At 42.7% G+C, this 17,839-nt stretch overlaps 2 protein-coding genes across 4 annotated transcripts in view; both read left to right on the forward strand.

Moving 5' to 3' along the window:
• The window catches only part of dgkaa (diacylglycerol kinase, alpha a), a 20,945-nt gene extending 9,523 nt beyond the window's left edge, over positions 1-11,422 (forward strand). For all 3 annotated transcript variants that reach the window (XM_020617826.1, XM_020617827.1, XM_020617829.1), the window contains exons 3-24: positions 1,413-1,489; positions 2,627-2,756; positions 2,936-3,010; positions 3,100-3,149; positions 3,247-3,321; positions 3,607-3,723; positions 4,702-4,819; positions 4,981-5,069; positions 5,175-5,294; positions 5,580-5,678; positions 5,808-5,888; positions 6,031-6,104; positions 6,187-6,261; positions 6,435-6,520; positions 6,630-6,719; positions 6,899-7,059; positions 7,144-7,208; positions 7,593-7,683; positions 7,823-8,009; positions 9,651-9,768; positions 10,399-10,459; positions 10,588-11,422. In XM_020617826.1, coding sequence (XP_020473482.1) covers positions 1,413-1,489; positions 2,627-2,756; positions 2,936-3,010; positions 3,100-3,149; positions 3,247-3,321; positions 3,607-3,723; positions 4,702-4,819; positions 4,981-5,069; positions 5,175-5,294; positions 5,580-5,678; positions 5,808-5,888; positions 6,031-6,104; positions 6,187-6,261; positions 6,435-6,520; positions 6,630-6,719; positions 6,899-7,059; positions 7,144-7,208; positions 7,593-7,683; positions 7,823-8,009; positions 9,651-9,768; positions 10,399-10,459; positions 10,588-10,668 — 2,120 coding nt within the window. In that variant the 3' untranslated portion in view covers positions 10,669-11,422. The remainder of the gene's footprint in view (positions 1-1,412; positions 1,490-2,626; positions 2,757-2,935; positions 3,011-3,099; positions 3,150-3,246; positions 3,322-3,606; positions 3,724-4,701; positions 4,820-4,980; positions 5,070-5,174; positions 5,295-5,579; positions 5,679-5,807; positions 5,889-6,030; positions 6,105-6,186; positions 6,262-6,434; positions 6,521-6,629; positions 6,720-6,898; positions 7,060-7,143; positions 7,209-7,592; positions 7,684-7,822; positions 8,010-9,650; positions 9,769-10,398; positions 10,460-10,587) is intronic.
• A 1,250-nt stretch (positions 11,423-12,672) lies between these two features.
• The window catches only part of tamalin (trafficking regulator and scaffold protein tamalin), an 8,326-nt gene continuing 3,159 nt past the window's right edge, over positions 12,673-17,839 (forward strand). The window contains exons 1-4 of the mRNA XM_020617825.1: positions 12,673-13,088; positions 14,725-14,777; positions 15,237-15,291; positions 17,245-17,347. Coding sequence (XP_020473481.1) covers positions 12,894-13,088; positions 14,725-14,777; positions 15,237-15,291; positions 17,245-17,347 — 406 coding nt within the window. The 5' untranslated portion in view covers positions 12,673-12,893. The remainder of the gene's footprint in view (positions 13,089-14,724; positions 14,778-15,236; positions 15,292-17,244; positions 17,348-17,839) is intronic.

Raw genomic sequence — 17,839 nt, forward strand, 5'->3', positions numbered from 1 at the left:
CCTCCTGTCACAGACATAAGTATGGGAGCGAAGGTCAGACATCCTCCCATTTCTTCCTCCAGCACTTCATGAATGAAATCCCTCCCTGCTGAGCGGTGAGTCCCGGATATCGTTTAGATTAAGTCTGCAGTCCTCCATGTATTCTCACTTGTGTTTGTTTTATAATTGATTTATTCATCCACTTTTCTTTCAATAATAAACTATTTAATGTGCAATTCCTGTGAGTTCCTGTGATGAAAGATTCATACTGTCGATTTTTAGTTTTCACCTACACTTTAAAAGTCTTCATCTGAAAGCACTGGTTTGGTTGGCGCAGTAAAAACAACATTTTCCTGTCTGGTTTTCTAATATAAAATATGAAGAATATTTAATTTGACTGATGAGGGTCATTATTATAAAGATAGTGTTTTTGTTTGTTTGGTAAGTACATGTTAAGTACATCTTGTCAGTCAGAATGAAATATCCTGATGTAGAGTACTTTGAAAAGTGCACTCATATGTCATCATAAACCACATTATTATGATTTACCATTTAGATTCATTCTGAAGATGTTAGATATTACCAGGCATCTGAGGAAAAGTACAACCGGGTCATGTACAAACAAATGTTTTCTTTTTCACAGATTTGACACCACATAAAAAAGAAGACAGTTAAAAAAAGGGGAAGTGGCAAATTTACTGAATCTCAAAACTCAAAACTGCTTTGTGTGGTCACACAGCTTTCTCCTTCCCATTTTTATTCAACCACCAAACCTACAACTGCTTTTAAGAGAAGCACATTAAATCACATTTTTGACCATCTTTCCCACATTTTCACACCGACTCATCTATCTGGGTGAAACAGACCAAAATGCCACTGAAGCAAAATGACATGTTAAACATGACGACCAACGTTTACCATCCAACCTGACAGCACTGGAGAGGATCTGCAAGGAGGAATGGCAGAGGATCCCCAAATGCAGGTGTGAAAAACTTGTTGCATCATTCCCAAAAAGACTCATGGCTGTATTAGCTCAAAAGGGTGCTTCTACTAAATACTGAGCAAAGGGTCTGAATACTTATGACCATGTGATATTTCAGTTTTTCTTTTTTAATAAATCTGCAAAAATGTCAAATTCTGTGTTTTTCTGTCAATATGGGGTGCTGTGTGTACATTAATGAGGAAAAAAATGAACTTAAATGATTTTAGCATATGGCTGCAATATAACAAAGAGTGAAACATTTAAGGGGGTCTGAATACTTTCCGTACCCACTGTATTTTGTTGCTCTCCCGGTAAATTCACTGTGTAATCATATGTATATGATATTTTAGCAGTGTGGATTGAAAATTGTTAAATACAGTAGAGACATATGTGAAGACTCAACATTGGAGAACTACTCACAAGTACTGAGGTACACGTGTGTCCTTTCCAGACTGCAGCTTGAAGGTGAAAGACGTGCTGAGGGAATTCGACGCAGATGGCAGTTTGGCCCGGCACAGACACGGAGAGGTGAGGGGACGACGCGTCCTGCTGTTCGCCATCAGGTCAACTCCTCCATATTTCACTCACAGTCATGTCGGCTATGAGGCACATAACTAAACCCAACTGTAGCTCTCAGCAGACAGAACCGTTCAGAGACAAACGAGCATGTGGTTTGTGCACTTTGGGGGGTTATTAATCACCCTGTCAGATTCAAACCCATCGATCATTTTGACAAAGCTGTCGTGACAAATATCTTCAAAGCATTTGATCGAGATTGCAAATATAAATTGCCTCCTTGGTTTTGCCCACGCAGCAAGGCCTTGGTGAACGGCATGCTGGCTGCCCTCGGGCAGCGTAAGCTCAAACGGTCTTTCCGATACATCAGTGGCTGACTCTGCCAACTAATCTGTGCAGTAAGCAAATGGATCAATTTCTGATGAATAATTTGGCTGCATGTAGTTTAATTAGCTAATTGGAAGGAAATGCTGGTTTTTATTTGGAAGAAAACACACATACTGCCATAAAGAACCAGTTAATTGCTTAGAAGCTACATAAGATAATTAAGGTATTTGTTGTAAATGTTGGTGTGTGTAGAATAATGATACCGTTTCCCTGGTTGCTTGTTTGTGATCAGGCCGCCTCACAGTGACATTATTTATTACTGGGGCAGCTCTGCGGGCTATCAACCAGGGAAACGGAATAATGTCAACAAGAAATGGGTTTGTGGTTCACTATTATCAAGGGACTAGTCCTTGTTAGCTCTGCAGCATATCATCATGTGAGAAATACAGATACTAGGACAAACTGACTGAAAGCTTGAATTATGAGCTTGTTTTTTATTTTCTGTCATTGTCATAAAAATCTTTTTCTACCACTGTAATTGTGGTGACATATTTGTACCTACAAAACATCAACCCCCCAGTGAATATGCTGATAAGTCTCTCAAGCACAAAACAGGAGGGCGTTTTTCTGAGAAAGCAGATTCAAGATTTTCACACAGTGACAAAAATGTGGTCATCATCTTCCCTTATTTTCAGAAGAAATGAATTTGAAAAATGCAGAAGTTAACATGCGCAGCACACTCGCAGGCACATCAAGCATTTAATGTTATATGTCACCTAACCACTGTGAACTAAATGTGTCTTTCTCCTTCATTTTTCCCAGTGCATCAATGAAGAAGGTTTTCGTCTGTTCCTGAAGACTTATTTAGAAGTGGAGGACTTCCCAGTGGACCTCTGCCAGCGACTCTTCCGCTCCTTCCAAAACTCTGAACCCACCCAGGAAGACAGTGCCAGTGAGATTAGACACCATGTATTAACACTACTCACTGCCTTCACGCTACTGTGTAGCACGCCCATATCAATTTACACCATGGCCTATTTGGCATCCTTTCATTTATAACTACATGCCTGTCGATACTGCTTGTGTGGATACAGTGACTAGAGAATTCACAGCTCCCACTCTCTCCTGCAGAGCAGGTCTTTCTGAAGGATGTTTCATGTTACTTCTCTCTGCTGGAGGACGGCCAGCCCAGGGACAAGCTGGAGTGTGAGTCTTTTGCTTCTTTTCTGCCCAAAATAATTTCGAGTGACGACTTGGTCCAGCACTTTTACTTTCATTTCCCTTCTCTCTTTTAGTTGCATTCAAGCTCTATGACCGAGATGGCAATGGAGTCCTTGACAGCTCTGTAAGTTGCTGAGGAAGTCTTTCAAGGTGACACTTACAAAGTAACATATCATACCAACAGTAGCACTAAAACAAATCTTTTGCTACTTTTTGAACAGGAAGTGGATAGGATTATTGCTCAGATGATGCATGCTGCAGAATACCTCAGCTGGGATGTGTCAGAGCTGAAGCCGGTAAACGTCCCGGAAACACATGAAAGCCTTTACCTGCTGTACTTTCAGCCATGCCAATATAGTAAATGTACACAGAGACAAACACATTTGTTTGTACAACATATCCTTTACGACGTTGGGTACAGTACATGGCGGTGCTTATTCATTTGCTAGGGTGAGTAACATGATTAGCTTCTCTGCACCTACAAAAGGAACTAATCCCCATGCATGAGCAGTTTCAGAAGACAAATGGCCTTTTTAAGTAGCAGGATATATGTGTTCTGATTGGGACTGTCTTTTGATCAGGTTCTCAGGGACATGATGACAGCAATCGATGCTGACAGCAGTGGCACGGTGTCTCTGGAGGAGTGGGTGGAGGGCGGCATGAACAATGTTCCCTTGCTGGTCTTGCTGGGTTTGAAGGTACCTTTAAAGCTGCATGTTTCTGTTTTCATTTGGTGTTGGCTCCAAAGGTCTGGGGTCTCAGATGTAGTTTAATTTTACAGCAGGTGTCTCACAAACTGTTAAAAGCCCCTTTATTTGCTCATGCGAAACCTTGACCTTGTGTGGCTCTCTTCTCTCGGCCTCCTCCCCATCTGTATGGGCCTATTTTGTCGACTCAGTGTTACAGGGTGTGGTAATGTTATCTCATCTCATGCAAGCACTGCACCATCAAAAATTGTTTTCCATTTACGCGGCACAATCTGAGCCCACATTACTTTGTGCTTGTATAAAATGACACACAGGGTGATGCACTATAAAGGAATCATTTTAATAATGGCTACATATATATAAAAATGGCCGTTAAACCAAGGACAGATCAGTTTTGTGTAATGGGCGTTGTTTAACGTGATGTCAGAAATGTAAAAACCACTTAATGTCAGACTGCTCATCCGGCTGTGGCAATCTAAAACCCTGAACTGGGCTCTGTCACTGGGTTTGGCCTCCGCAACAACATCAGGGACTTCCCCTTGAGCTATTTCTAGCCACTGATGGACATTTGAAGCCTGGGGTGCATGAATTCAGCCCCCTCGCTGTTGCTGTGTGCTGCTTTCACCAGCTGCCTGTTTTGTCAGTAAGTGATAGACTGATGCATCGTGTCGGCAGAAATCATTTAAGTGTGTGATCTGGTAGAGCCTCTAAATACTGCATAATCAGCAGTGTTATTAGGGCAAGTTTAGTCGTGAGTGGGTGTGAAAAACAGCTGTGAAATGCAGGCCTTAGCCACAGCATGTTTATGACAGGATTTGTGTCATTTTTTTTCAATTCTAGCAATGTAAACAGGTATAAACTTCTTTTGCTACAAACATTTATTTTTCTGTTCAAATGGAAAATAAGTTGGGTCAGTAACAGAAACATTACTTTACGACACTCTTTGATGATTGTTCCTTCAACAACCAGATGACCCAGACGGACGGGCAGCACCTGTGGAGGATGAAACACTTCAACAAGCCAGTGTACTGCAACGTGTGCCAGAGCGTGCTGCTGGGGCTGAGGAAACAAGGGCTGTGCTGCACCTGTGAGTACCTGAGCTCACCAGGAGAGGGCGACACTGCACGGTGTCAGCATGGAAAATTACAGAATTCTCTTAGAAAAATACTCATCTGTCAGCTTTACATACTGGACAGAGCAGTATATGTGTATATAAACAACATATGATGGCTGGGTTCTGTTGTGCAGGCTGCAAATACACAGTCCACGGACGCTGTGCTAACAGGAACCCAGCTCCCTGCACCAGGACGTATGTGAAGTCAAAGAAAGAGACAGGGGTACGCCAGTATCTCCTTTGCAGGGACACTCTAAGTCTAACTTTGACTGTTTCCTGTGTGTAAGTACTCTTATATGGCTGATTAAATATTCATACCACATTTCAGGTTCCAGCGCACGACTGGGTGAGTGGGAACTGCGACGCCAAAAAGTGTGATAAATGCCAGAAGAAGATCAAGAGCTACCAAGGCTTAACGGGCAAACACTGTGTGTGGTGCCACACAATGGTGAGAAAGCATCTTAATGTGTGATTTTTAGGAGTATCCAGGTACACAGTTTCTGAGCAGCGAGGAGAGAATGTGCATTTTGATAATCACCCATTCTGGTTTAATTAGCTAATTCTCGGCCATGTACCCATGGGCAGACAAACCCAATCTAGGGAGGCTTCATTCCTCCTGTTCTTTCCCCTGAGTTTCCCATCCAGCGACGCAGAAATGCACAAATTAGACTGTGTCAGTCACCACTGTTGTGCTTGGAGTCAATGTAACGTTTCCCTGTTTGTCTATACACAGCGTCACGATGAATGTGCAGACCAAGAGCCAACAGAGTGCACCTGTGGGCCACTCGGAGACCATATCCTGCCTCCATGGGCAATATATCCTGTTGTAAAGGTAGAGAATTATCCTCAGGCAGATCTCAAGCACATGTACAGTACAAACAGTGCCTGTCACACCAACGCAGAACATTTATTTCATCTCCATCTATTTTTTTACTCTTTGCCTTTGTTGTGCTCCCCAAAGGAGAGACTGAACACTCTGAAGAATGGTTGTTCTTCAGATGAGAGTGAGCTCAATACTACTCCTGATGGACAAGTGCTTCAGGTATTGTTCTTCCCAGTGAAAGCTTGTTATCAGTGCTTAACAACCTGACATCTGCGGAGGCTCAATATGGACAGATTCTTTGGTTATGAATAGCTTATCTGCTTGATAACTGCTGTATCGTTTTGTGTTTATCATTGAACAGATCAGCCCTGTGCCAAACACCCATCCTCTGCTTGTGTTTGTTAACCCTAAGAGCGGTGGCAAGCAGGGAGAAAGGTGAGTCCAAACAAGAATGTATTCACAGAGAAATACATGTGTATTACATGCACATTGTTTAGCCTGGTTTTATGCATTTCAGAGTCCTGCGTAAATTTCAGTATTTACTGAATCCACGGCAGGTGTACAACCTTTCGAATGGCGGACCTGGGCCAGGGTGAGTAACTGATACAGCCGTGAAATGGAAATAGAGTGAAGTGATTTTCTGTAGGCTTTATTTTAAAATACACATGCCTGAGTATTACATAATGTCAGACCACCTTCTGCTAAATGTTTCTTTCAGCTGTGTTTCACGCTCTGCTGTGACACTTGTCATCATCTTTGTTCCAGACTGAGTTTCTTCAGAAATCTGCAGGATTACAGGATCTTGGTGTGCGGGGGAGACGGCACAGTTGGCTGGATTCTAGACGCGATAGGTGAGATTGCTGGATCACGCTCTATAAAAAAGGCACTTGTGAGCTTCTGCATCATGAAATTCTGGCGACAACCATTTGACAGACTTCCTTTTGCATTTTCTGCCATTAGACAAAGCCAATCTGCTGGTGCGGCCACCTGTTGCTGTGCTTCCTCTGGGCACAGGAAATGACCTTGCACGTTGTCTGCGATGGGGAGGAGGTAAGAAATTGAAGAGGAACAGAGTGTTCCCTTATGTAAAGGATTGCTGCATATGCTCTGTTGCTGTGCGTGGAGGTGCTAGACTAAATGTACTTCTGTAAAATAGAAGTTCTCCGTTTTATAGTATCTGTGCACACGAAGGCCCTGAGTCATGGTGATCGTTCCATTTCATTTTGCAGGGTATGATGGAGAAGATTTGAATCGTATTCTTAAAGACATTGAGGGGAGCTCTCAGCTGCTGATGGACCGCTGGAGTGTGCAGGTCATCACAGATGAGAATGAGGAGAAGGGCGACCCGGTGCCATATGAAATCATCAACAACTACTTCTCTATTGGAGTTGTGAGTGTCTCCGAAATATGTCACACAGGGGCCACTGTTTGTTTCTTCAGCTTTGTGTGTGGATAACTGCTGTTATGTTGACAGGATGCCTCCATTGCTCACCGATTTCACACAATGAGGGAGAAACATCCCCAGAAATTCAATAGCAGGTATGAATTCATCTATTTGATGGAACATTTTTGGTTTCTAGGACACATACTTGTCCATGAATAGAGTATCCAGCTCATAGAACTAATATACAACAGTTTAAACTATCATATCTATGACCAGTGGCGATAGATAGTTATACTGGTGGTTTCTATTGGATTTTTTGTCTGTAAATTTACTGTGACAGGTATATTTTGATGCTTCCAGTTACTGTTCGTTAAAGCTGAAAAGAAAAAAAAACCTTCAGGAGGAGGAGGAGGAGGAGGAAAGCTGTTAACACAGACACCTGCTGTCGCCACCTGCATGCAGGGTTTTTTCTAAAAGAAGAAAACGTACTGTGAAATTAAAATCTCCTGTAACTCTGAAAGGCTGTTTTGTGACTGCAGAATGAAGAACAAGCTGTGGTACTTTGAATTTGCCACTTCAGAAACCATCTCCGCTTCCTGCAAGAAACTCAACGAAAGTCTAGCAATTGAGGTGAGAATGCAGCGGCCGTGTTACCGGCGCTGCAAGCGTGCAGTTTGACTTTGAGACAGCTTGTGTCAAAGAGCTGCTCCCACAGACAGTGCACTCATGCTTCCCTGTGTCTCTGTGGTCTGTTGTTGGACCTTTTCAGTGCTGTGGCACTCCACTGGACCTCAGTGGCCTCTCTTTGGAGGGAGTTGCTGTCCTGAACATTCCCAGCATGCATGGTGGCTCCAACCTATGGGGTGAGACCAAAAAAGGGGACACTAAGGGACTGATGAGTCAGGAAGAGCCAGGGGTGATTGTTGACCCAGAAATCCTGAAAGTGTCTTCCCAAGGTAATTTGTTTTTGACCTCAGCTCGATTGAATGGTGCCGTTAAACCAGGTCGCATATTAGATGATCAGACATGTGATTTAAAGCTGCACCACTAAATAGTTTTCATATTCACGTTGGAACAAGTGACTGTGTGTAATGTGAAAGCTGCTCTCAGCTCTACAAAGCGTTCTAGTCCACTCTAATCATGGCCGTTTCCAGCTGCAGCAGGCAGCTGTTTCAGTGACAAGTCTGTAATGAAACAACACTACTGTACATGTCCACCACCAACAGACACGCTGACTGAGTCAGACACTAGCTGGTAAACACACCGGATCACTGAGAAGCTAAGGTGACAGAGAGTTTTGTCAAGAGTCAGTAGAGACCTAAACAGTGTGGTGGCTCTGCAAATGCAACACGCAGCAGGTCTGACAGCAAGCAGCCTAACGCCACCAAATACAGCCGCATACTGAAGTTGACAGCCCGTCAGTGTACTTCTGTATTTGGTTGTGGTTTTTTATAGTTACAGTGTGTTTTCTTATGCTACATATGTGTTGTCATGCTGATAAATGTTTTTCTGTTTGCCCATCCTTTATTTCTTTCTTTCTAAATTTGCAAGCGTTTTGTCTATTTGCATGTGATTCCTTAAGCTGCAGCCTGTTGAGCTGTCAGTGCCACCTTAAATCAGAACTAAAAGCAGAGTTAGATTCATCTAAAGGTCAGAAACACCATCCCAAAACAATCTTAATGTTGCTTGTGTCTGCTAGATGTTTACATTGGCAGCGGTTTGCTGAAACACCTCTATAGGGTGATGTCACATGTTGTGTACTGAGCTTAATCTGCTGCCACCGTGTGTTTAAAAATCAGTTCATGCAGATTTAAAGAGGTGATCTGCGCATATGAAACTGGCTCCCATGTGGTGATACAGTTGGTCTATAGTGGTAATTTGTAGTAATTGATTTTTCAGTCACTTGAGGGCAGCAGAAACAAGCTGTTAACAGAACACTGGCCATTTCAAGGTTAAGGCCTGTGACTTTCTGTGTCTGGGTTATTATCTTCAAGTCCCATAAAACCAACAATGAGCTTAGTTTACAAGTCACCAAGTGCAGTGATGTGGTTCACACCACAAAGGAATCAGCTAAACTAGGGTCTGGATTCACTGTCATTACAATGAGTACATGAAATTCATTGCTGGTTTGTGTCTCTGGAAAACAAGCCAATATTTGTGGAAAATAACCAAAACATGGTAAATCACCAGCCTTATTCTTCTAGTTGACGTGTCAGTCTATTAGCAAACAGTTGCCTATTTGCACATCCAGCAACAGAGAAACACGATAATTTCATCTGGACTTGTCTTTGTGTCCACTTGAGCAGTTCTCATCCAGTATTCACTCTGAAGATACAGTCAAATTATTAACTGTTTGCTGCTGCTGGACACAAAGGTGACTTCCAAGTGGTCCACTATAATTATGTGGTCCCTTTTTAATATAAAATATTGATCATATCCTCTTTTAAACATTAGCACTTTGATTTCCTAAACGTGTGGTTTAGTATAAACACAAATGTGTCCAGTAATGTGTTTGTGTATGATGACGATCTGTCTCGGACTGAATGACGTTCCCCTCTGTGCACTGGATGTTCAACATGTCCACGTGTTCTTGTCAGATCTCAGCGACTGTCGACTGGAGGTGGTCGGCCTTGAAGGTGCCATGGAGATGGGACAGATATACACAGGCCTCAAGAGCGCCGTGAGGCTCGCCAAGACATCGCAGCTCACCATCAGGTAGGACTGCATCCACATGGAGATTTGTCCAGCATTAGGACAGCGCAGGGGCTGCATAGGACCTGGAACATCTGGTTGGAAGAACGGATTTATGTTTGGAGCTTATTAGACCACAGCACCATGGTTTGTAACACTCACAACTCTAGAAAGTTATTGACTGTTTTATCTTTCATTGTGACGACAGCGCAAATACAGCATGCACATTACAAAATCATCCATCAGGAACACGTGCGTGATGGATGACGTGCTGTTGCATTGCAGTCAAAGTTGAACCAGAGCCAGGTGTTTTCTGAACAACGCTGTGCCGTTCTGGCTGACACCCCTTGTCGATGCCCCCCCGTCTGTGTCACCACACTTTGGCATTTTTTTCAGACAAAGGGAAGGTCTATGAATATCACCTGAGAAGCAGCCACACAGGCTTGTTCAGACTTGTCAGGCTTTGGGCTCAGTCTTGACAATAGTCTTTTGTTGACTTTGATCACCAGCTGAGGATGATCCTCAGCTGGAAATTTACATAACAGTAATTATGTAAGATGAGTTAGCTTTCTTTATTTTAATTACACACAAGAGTCAGTGATTCTGGTGCCTGATGCTCTTTGTTGCTTCCTCTCCTCTCTGCTTTACCCTCAGGACAAAAAAAGCATTACCAATGCAGATAGATGGAGAGCCGTGGATGCAGCCTCCCTGCACGGTAACTACCACATGTTCACAGAAGCAAACACGGCACCAGAGATTAAATATTAAAAGTTGTTTTCCTGTTAACAGTACAGTTAGTGGAAATAATTGACTGCACATTTGCATTTTCTATTTCCTTTTCAGATTCACATCACACACAAGAATCAAGCCTGTATGCTGATGGCTCCTCAGGCCAAGTCAACTGGTTTTTTCAACTACAAATAAAACTGACTGCCTACACGCATGTGTTCATTGTATATAAAGGACTGACACTTTTTATATAAAACCAGTGTGAATGTGTATTTTGTAGACTGGTCACATCGTAACAGGCTAAAGTAAGGATAGCTGCTTCACAGGTTCTGTGTCTCTGTAACACATAATCAAAGCATGTCACTGTATGAATACAAACTGTATGATAGGATATGTTTGCATTGTGGCAACATTTGACCAAACTTACTCAGTGGTCTTATCAGTACTCAAGACTCTGGCTGCCTGTGTCTCAGTGCTTCACAGCTAGTGGTGTGCTGCTCTGTAGGAACTTAAAGTAAGGTTAAAGTACAGCAAATATCAAACTCAAAGGAAAATATTCAGCTTCACGTGCCTTTACAACCTGTTCTCTATGGTCATGGCTTAGGTAGAAGACATACAGAGCGCTGCTGTGTAGGCGTGCACTTTGGACGTAGACTGTAGTATTGCTGTTTAGTTGTGGCTGCTAAGATGCTGTGAAAGCCAAATATATATTTTTGTGAATTTGGAACCAAGAGTGAAGGACAGATGAGAAGTAATAAGAAATCTAACTTTTTTTCCATACATTTCAGAAGCTACTTGAAAGTGTTTGGGGAACAGTAACGGGACAATCATTTCCAAAGGAGCTGCATCCGCTGCAGCAGTCTGTCTACTGTTCCTCTGTGTGAGTGTGTGTGTATTTGTGTGTGTGTGTGTGGACGCATGTGCATGTTCACCTCTAACTTAACAATTAATTCTGGCCTGAAATATCCCACTGTGTAAATATTATAATAAACCATCTGAACTTCTGTGCTTGATACAGTTTTTTACACATCTAATGCTTCACTCACGATGTGGTGGAAGATTTGTCTACCACATGGGGGAGTCATCAACTTATTAGTCTCTGGATACAGATGGTTGCAACATGTTCAGCTCCACTGACTGAAAACTGTCTTTTTCTGCCTCTCTCTCATTTTACAGCTTAATCAGTTTGTTGTCAAAGACCAGATCTGTGTCTAGTTTATCATCTTAGAGTTTATAATGCAGTGTGTTCATGAGTAATAGTAAAACTTTAAACTTAGGTTAATGGTTGGTCTGCAGCCTCAAATGGTGCCTTCAAATGCTGCTGGACTATTCCAGATAAATGACTCAGTCACATGTGTTTGGAAACTTTGCCAGCAGTTGCTGGCAGAGATACTGTACCTACACAATTGCATAATAAGAGGGCAACAAATTTTCAGTAGCGCTTATAATAATTTGTCTTGTATAATTTTTCAACAAAAACCTTCAATTACCTTTGCTAATTCCCCTGAAGGGTCCATTCTCAGTGTATATGTCCAGCACGTTTCACATTTCTACATCACACTTGCATAAAATAATGTCACACTCTGCACATCCATTACTCTGCAAAGTGAAGCTCAGGCATCCAAGTGACTTAGCAATAAGTAACAACACGTTTTTGACTGGAGAGCTCTTTAAACTTGAACTGGGATTTAAAATCAGGGTCTGCTCTTTAGAGGATGAATGGCGCACTGAATTTATAGAGCTATAAGTTAATGTAATAAGTTTATTGACCCCTTATATTACTACAGTATAATGTGACTAATGAGAACAAAACAAACTTAAGTCCAGTATGTGTGTAAGAGCTTGCACAAAAATCTTTCACGCCAGTAAAGTCATTAAGATGTATGCACATTCACTTCTTGTTCTGATTATTTATTAATCTGCCAGTAATTTCAATTACTTGATTAATATTTTTGTGTATGAAGGTGCAGTCTTTTTAAATATCTCATTCTATGTGCAAGTCCAAAACCATCTATTCTGACAAATAAATTTGTTTGCTGAAACAGCTAAATAAAATGCCTTTATAATTTCTACTCATTAATTTGTTAAATAGATAATAGTATTTTTTAAATTCACCTCCTTTCGTTTCTTGTTGCATTTACCAAATTTGAAAGAAAAGGTCGGCTCCTGAAACGTGAAGGTGAAACGTCCGAGGTGCGCCTGAAGGCAAAGGATGCGGACGTCAACATGGCCGCCACTCATTGTACCCTCATAACAGTCCCCTCCTCCTTGATGCACGAAACCACCTAAGGCTCCGAGCTGGAGCTCAATACTCGGTCAGCATCTGTCTGTGCTGGTCGAGCTCTCTACGAGAGGAAAACAAGGCGTTTTACTTCCATTTTATTCTGAGCTGGTTCTTCAGCTCCTCATATTAACACAACATGACGTTCAGGAGGCTGAAGAAAGTGAACTCCAGCGGGCCGGAGGTTGGAGCAGCGCCTCAGGACGGCGTTTATTTCCCTTCGTCAAAGTCGGACAGCTGCAAGACTGTGGACTTACCGAGAAACTCCTCGGAAGTTTACAACTACAAAACTTTGGCTTACTCTGGTGGGACGCTACCCAGAAACTACAAAAAGGTGGGTAATAATAATGTTTGTAACACTTTGTGTCATCACTTTGGTTGTTTGAGCCTAACAACATTGTTTATGTATGAATTTTACTTTAAGTTCCAACTTATTTACCTTATTAGCATCATTAGTCTAACTAAAGGCTTTATTTACATCAAGGTTGGACCAGCTCAGCGAAGTGAACACTTGTAAATGACTTTTTAAAAATTATTTACTACCTTGAAGCTTGAGGGACTTTATAAGAATGACCAGAGAGCTGTAAAAATCAGCTTAAGGTGTATGGTCTGCTTAAATATGTGGTGTTTTCAGTGTATGTACCTGAAAACATGTGTGAATCTCCGCTGTATCTACAAAGGGCATCTCATTGAACTCTTGAGACATGTCCACACAGTGGGGACACGTGTGGACCACCCAAGCACCGAATCTGATTTCTGCTGTGTGTGTGTGTAAACCAGAGATCTGGTTCTTCAAATGGGGAGTTAGTCCAAATCGAAATGTTGATGGTGTCTGCCATTATGTCTGTGTCATTTTCATGATAAAGTGGTGTCTGTTTATTTATTGTACAGATTTGGATTAAAACAACAAATGAATTGTTAATTGGTGTTTGTTTATAAGTTACAAATAAATTCTTAAAATCAAATTACTGAAAATTGTTTAAACTGTAGAACAGTTTAAAGTGCTTTATGACCACTGTCTTGATTCTACATAATGTCTTTATTTCAAAATAAATGAAGAAAAGTTCCCTAATCCGATTGTTTTAACCCAGTGGCAGCTCCTCCAGGATTAGACAGTTCAGGGACAGATGGCCCCTGTTGTATTACACTGACCAAACTGGACAGTAGTTGAACACAGTGGTTGTCCGCAGCCCATCATACTAGCGAGTGTTCAGTAGCTGGAGTGGGCAGCTACAGCACTGCATTGTGCACGCACAGGGATGGGGAGCCTACTCCAGCACCACCCCGTTGGTGTCTGTGGGTATTTGGGAATAAATGCACTCATTGAGGTGGGTGTGGGACAATTCTGTAAGTGTTGGGACAGAAAGAAAGCAACATTTTACTGCCCAGAGAGAGAGCAGCACAAAGCAGCCTTTCACAGGAGCAGCACTTGAAAATGACTGAGTTGGAACAAGGGCAGATTGATTGTAAATGGTTTAATGAAGCCTTTGGGACAGATACCGTCCTTGTTTACACAGTTGGGCAGGGCAGGGTTCTGACCTGCTGTCGACTTGGGCTTTGCCTCAATTAGCTTATTGTGGCTCAGGTGTTCACTATGCTAAATGATCTGAAACGTCAGTTGGAGCGCCTGAAGGCAGCTGATCTGATGTGACATGAAAACTAAAATTAGGTGCACTGAGGTTTTCTTCTGATGTTGTTGCTGCTTGAAGTAAACAAAGAGCAGCCAGACACACATTTCTGGTTTCAGTGCCATTGTTTCCATACCAGCATAATGACTTAGTGGGTTAAAAATACAAAAACAAGGTGCACATGTTCAGCATCAGCACTTCACGGACCTGCCAATGCGCTGCTGGGTTACAGAAGGTGTGTCCATGAAATGCTGGCAGGGGAAACCCTCATGAGTAATTGTGCATTAACCTCAAACAGGTAGTCTGACACGCTCCATGTCTTGTTTCGTTTTCTGCTTACAGGGCGGTGGGCAGCAGAAGTGCAAACCCCTAACACAGTCACAAGAGCCACAGAGGTACAGTCCCCCCAGCAGCCAATGTCATTCCTCTGATCTTTAGCACCTCCTCTCTCTTCATGGCAACATCTTCCTCCTATAAGTGGGCAGCGCCACCTCCGAGTGGAAACCCCGCATTCAAACAGCCATCTTTGATGCTGTCACTAACTTTCATGGCCTCCACACGAGAGGTCCCCTGCTGACGTCAGAGCGTAACAGACCCTCGTACTGTGCTGTTGTCTGTGACGTCCAGATGCTCCCGGACACACAAGTAGTTCTGTGGAACACAGAGTCAGACTTAAACATCTTGATTGTTTCTTCTAATATTGGTCTTTTAGATGTTACGTACAGTTATGCTGCCTTACAAATGAAACGTCCTCACTACCATCAGCAGGACGTTTGAAGCTATAAAACAACTTTGGATGCCTGTGGTCAGAAAAGAGTTTTCATCTGTTAATAAATCTTTGTCCCTTTTTCTAGGAAGGTGGTGGTCCTGGAGAAAAAGGAAGAGGAGACGTTTGGTTTTGAGATCCAGGTAAGAGGATTCACAGCAGGATGTTCAGGGGAATTCTGAAGCTCTCAAGTGCCATTTACCAGGATTTCCCCTGATCAGCCACCAGATGAAACCTGAGCCACTGAAGCACATACATCTACTTCTGTAAATCTCTTAATGCGAGTGTTTTCCCGGGGCAGCAGGGGTGAAAGGTCGCATGTCGTTCAGATACAGTAACTCATTGATGTCGGTCTCATGAGTTGAGAAGATAGATTTGTCCTCCCAGCGTCTGAATTTGAAGTCTCAGTTTACTCACGTTTCCCATGTATTACCTGCTTTGCTCTCACCCAGCTGCCAGGCAGACGCTTTGCTTATTTGACCTCGGTGTCTGTCTGACCTCTCTCCCCCTGCTCTTTGATGCGCTGCCTCACGATGTCAGCTCTGTCGTACAGACCTCGTTCTTTGAGTAGTTTTAGATTAAATACTAATTTGGCTTGTTTGAATCTGTTTACTGTGATGATTTGTGGCCAGTTAAAGTCTCTGGAAGTGAAATACTGCACACGTTCTATTTATGGCTCCACTGGAGGCTCTCGCCCTTCCTGCCTGTGGCCAGAAGGAAGTGAGATGATGAAGGCGGCTCTGGCGGATCAGCAGGGAATGACTGAGATGTGTTTGGAGCCTTGTGTTTCTGGGGTTTTCTCCCTCCGTTACCGATGTGTTAATATTGATGTTGAGCTGAGGAGCTAGCATGTAAATGTGATATTTACATTTCGACGGTACCGTTCTGTGTTTCTCTTTCAGTCTGTTGAGAGGGGAGCTCTCGGTGAACCAGCAGTGACCACGGGCAGATGGGAATGTTTTCAGCTTTCCATAAGACAAATGAATCCAAGTTGCAGTCGTGGTTTAATAGGAACATCTGACTGTAACAGACACGTGGTAGCTTGTGTGTTATTCAACAAGATGCTCTCATCGTCTCTTAACTGTGTTGTTGAGGGAAAAGCCCTGAGACTCCTTCAACAGCAGCACACTGACTGGTAGTCATGTGATGAGAGGAAGTCTGTCAGGCTGTGGTGAAGAGCGTTCATATACAAGTAGAAGGGACAAATACTGTTTCCAAGACAACAAAATATTACAGCCCTGGGTGGTGGGGGAAGTATTCAAATCATTCAGTTTAATATTCCAAGTTGTACCATAGTCCTGCAGTGTTGAAGTGCCCAAGTGTTACTATCTAAATGTGTTCGATGTCCTAAATGTTGGTTGATTAACAGAATGAATTGGTGCTGCTTTTTACAATTATCAAAACAGTGTGTGATTAACTTTCAGTCATTGCTGCTCTTTTTCTAAGAAATGTCAGTGATTCTGTGGGGTTTTTTCTCTGCTTTATTTCATTTTGAACAGAATATCTTTGGGTTTCGGGTGGTCACACGTCCTTGGACCAGTATTTGGTTTAACAGGCCACGTGGTCATCAGATGCGGCCGTATTTATGAAACTCAAACTTAGTAGTAACCACAGCTGTAGTGGAATACAAGTATGAAGTAACATAAAATACAGAAGTACAAATACTTTTAAATTGTACTGGAGGTCCAGTAACTAGTGTTGTTGTTCTTAGTTACTTTCCACCGCTGGAGTGTTGGCAGAGGTACAGATGCGGCCGTTTTCAGGATTTAGTTCTGCTGCTGTGTCCGAGAGACGTCTGTGCGGGATTATCAAGTCGGCGGTTTCTGTTTAATTCGACCAGACCTACAGTTCTCCAAGTTTGCGTGCCAGCACCATGTCTCTGGGTGTTCTGTGATATGACCATGGTTTCCTGCGTTGTCTGTCACTGGCTTCCTCAGCGCGTCGTCCGGTGGTTTATCAGTGTTGCATTGTGTGGCCTCAGTATTTCAAAACCGCTGACATCGGTCACATTGTGTAAGATGGTGGCTATTTATCAAGAATAAGGAAGGAAAAAAGTATTCATAAGGTTTTTCCACTGTCTGTTGTGTCTCTTTCAGACTTATGGCCTCCACCATCAGGACCAGAACTCAGTGGAGATGTGTACGTTTGTGTGTAAGGTGCACGATGACAGCCCAGCACAGCAAGCAGGACTGAAAGTTGGTGAGTTTCTGTTTGTGTTTTCTCTTTATGTGCACTGTATCTAAGCCTGAAATAAGCTGGAGCAAGGGGAAGTGAGCGTGACAGTATCTTTTGGTCCAGCTCATCCTCTTTTGTGTTTGCCAGGGCACATTTGCGTACCATACTTCAACAAAAGCACCCATGAGTATCAGCTAGCTGTTTAGGGAACTGCAAATATGACTTTTTTGCCCACTCATTTTGCTGTCAGCAAACAACTTGGTGAGCGGCTGTTAGAGCCAACACGTATTTGCCAGCTCCTCACACCAATGTGTCAGATAGAGTAAAGCAAATGCAGCTTCTTAAGTGCCAGTTTTTAAGGAAGTGCTATTTTAATTTGGCAAACGTGTTGCTTCCTTAAACCAGGATTTACAGCTATGTTTTTATCAGGAGAGAATAAGTGATTTTGAACGAGGAAACGCTCGCAAGAGAAGTGAGATTAGAAGAAGCATCTTCACCTTGGTGTCTAGTGAGCGC

This window comes from Monopterus albus, unplaced genomic scaffold (assembly GCF_001952655.1).
Source record: "Monopterus albus unplaced genomic scaffold, M_albus_1.0 scaffold194.1, whole genome shotgun sequence".
Classification (NCBI taxonomy): domain Eukaryota; kingdom Metazoa; phylum Chordata; class Actinopteri; order Synbranchiformes; family Synbranchidae; genus Monopterus; species Monopterus albus.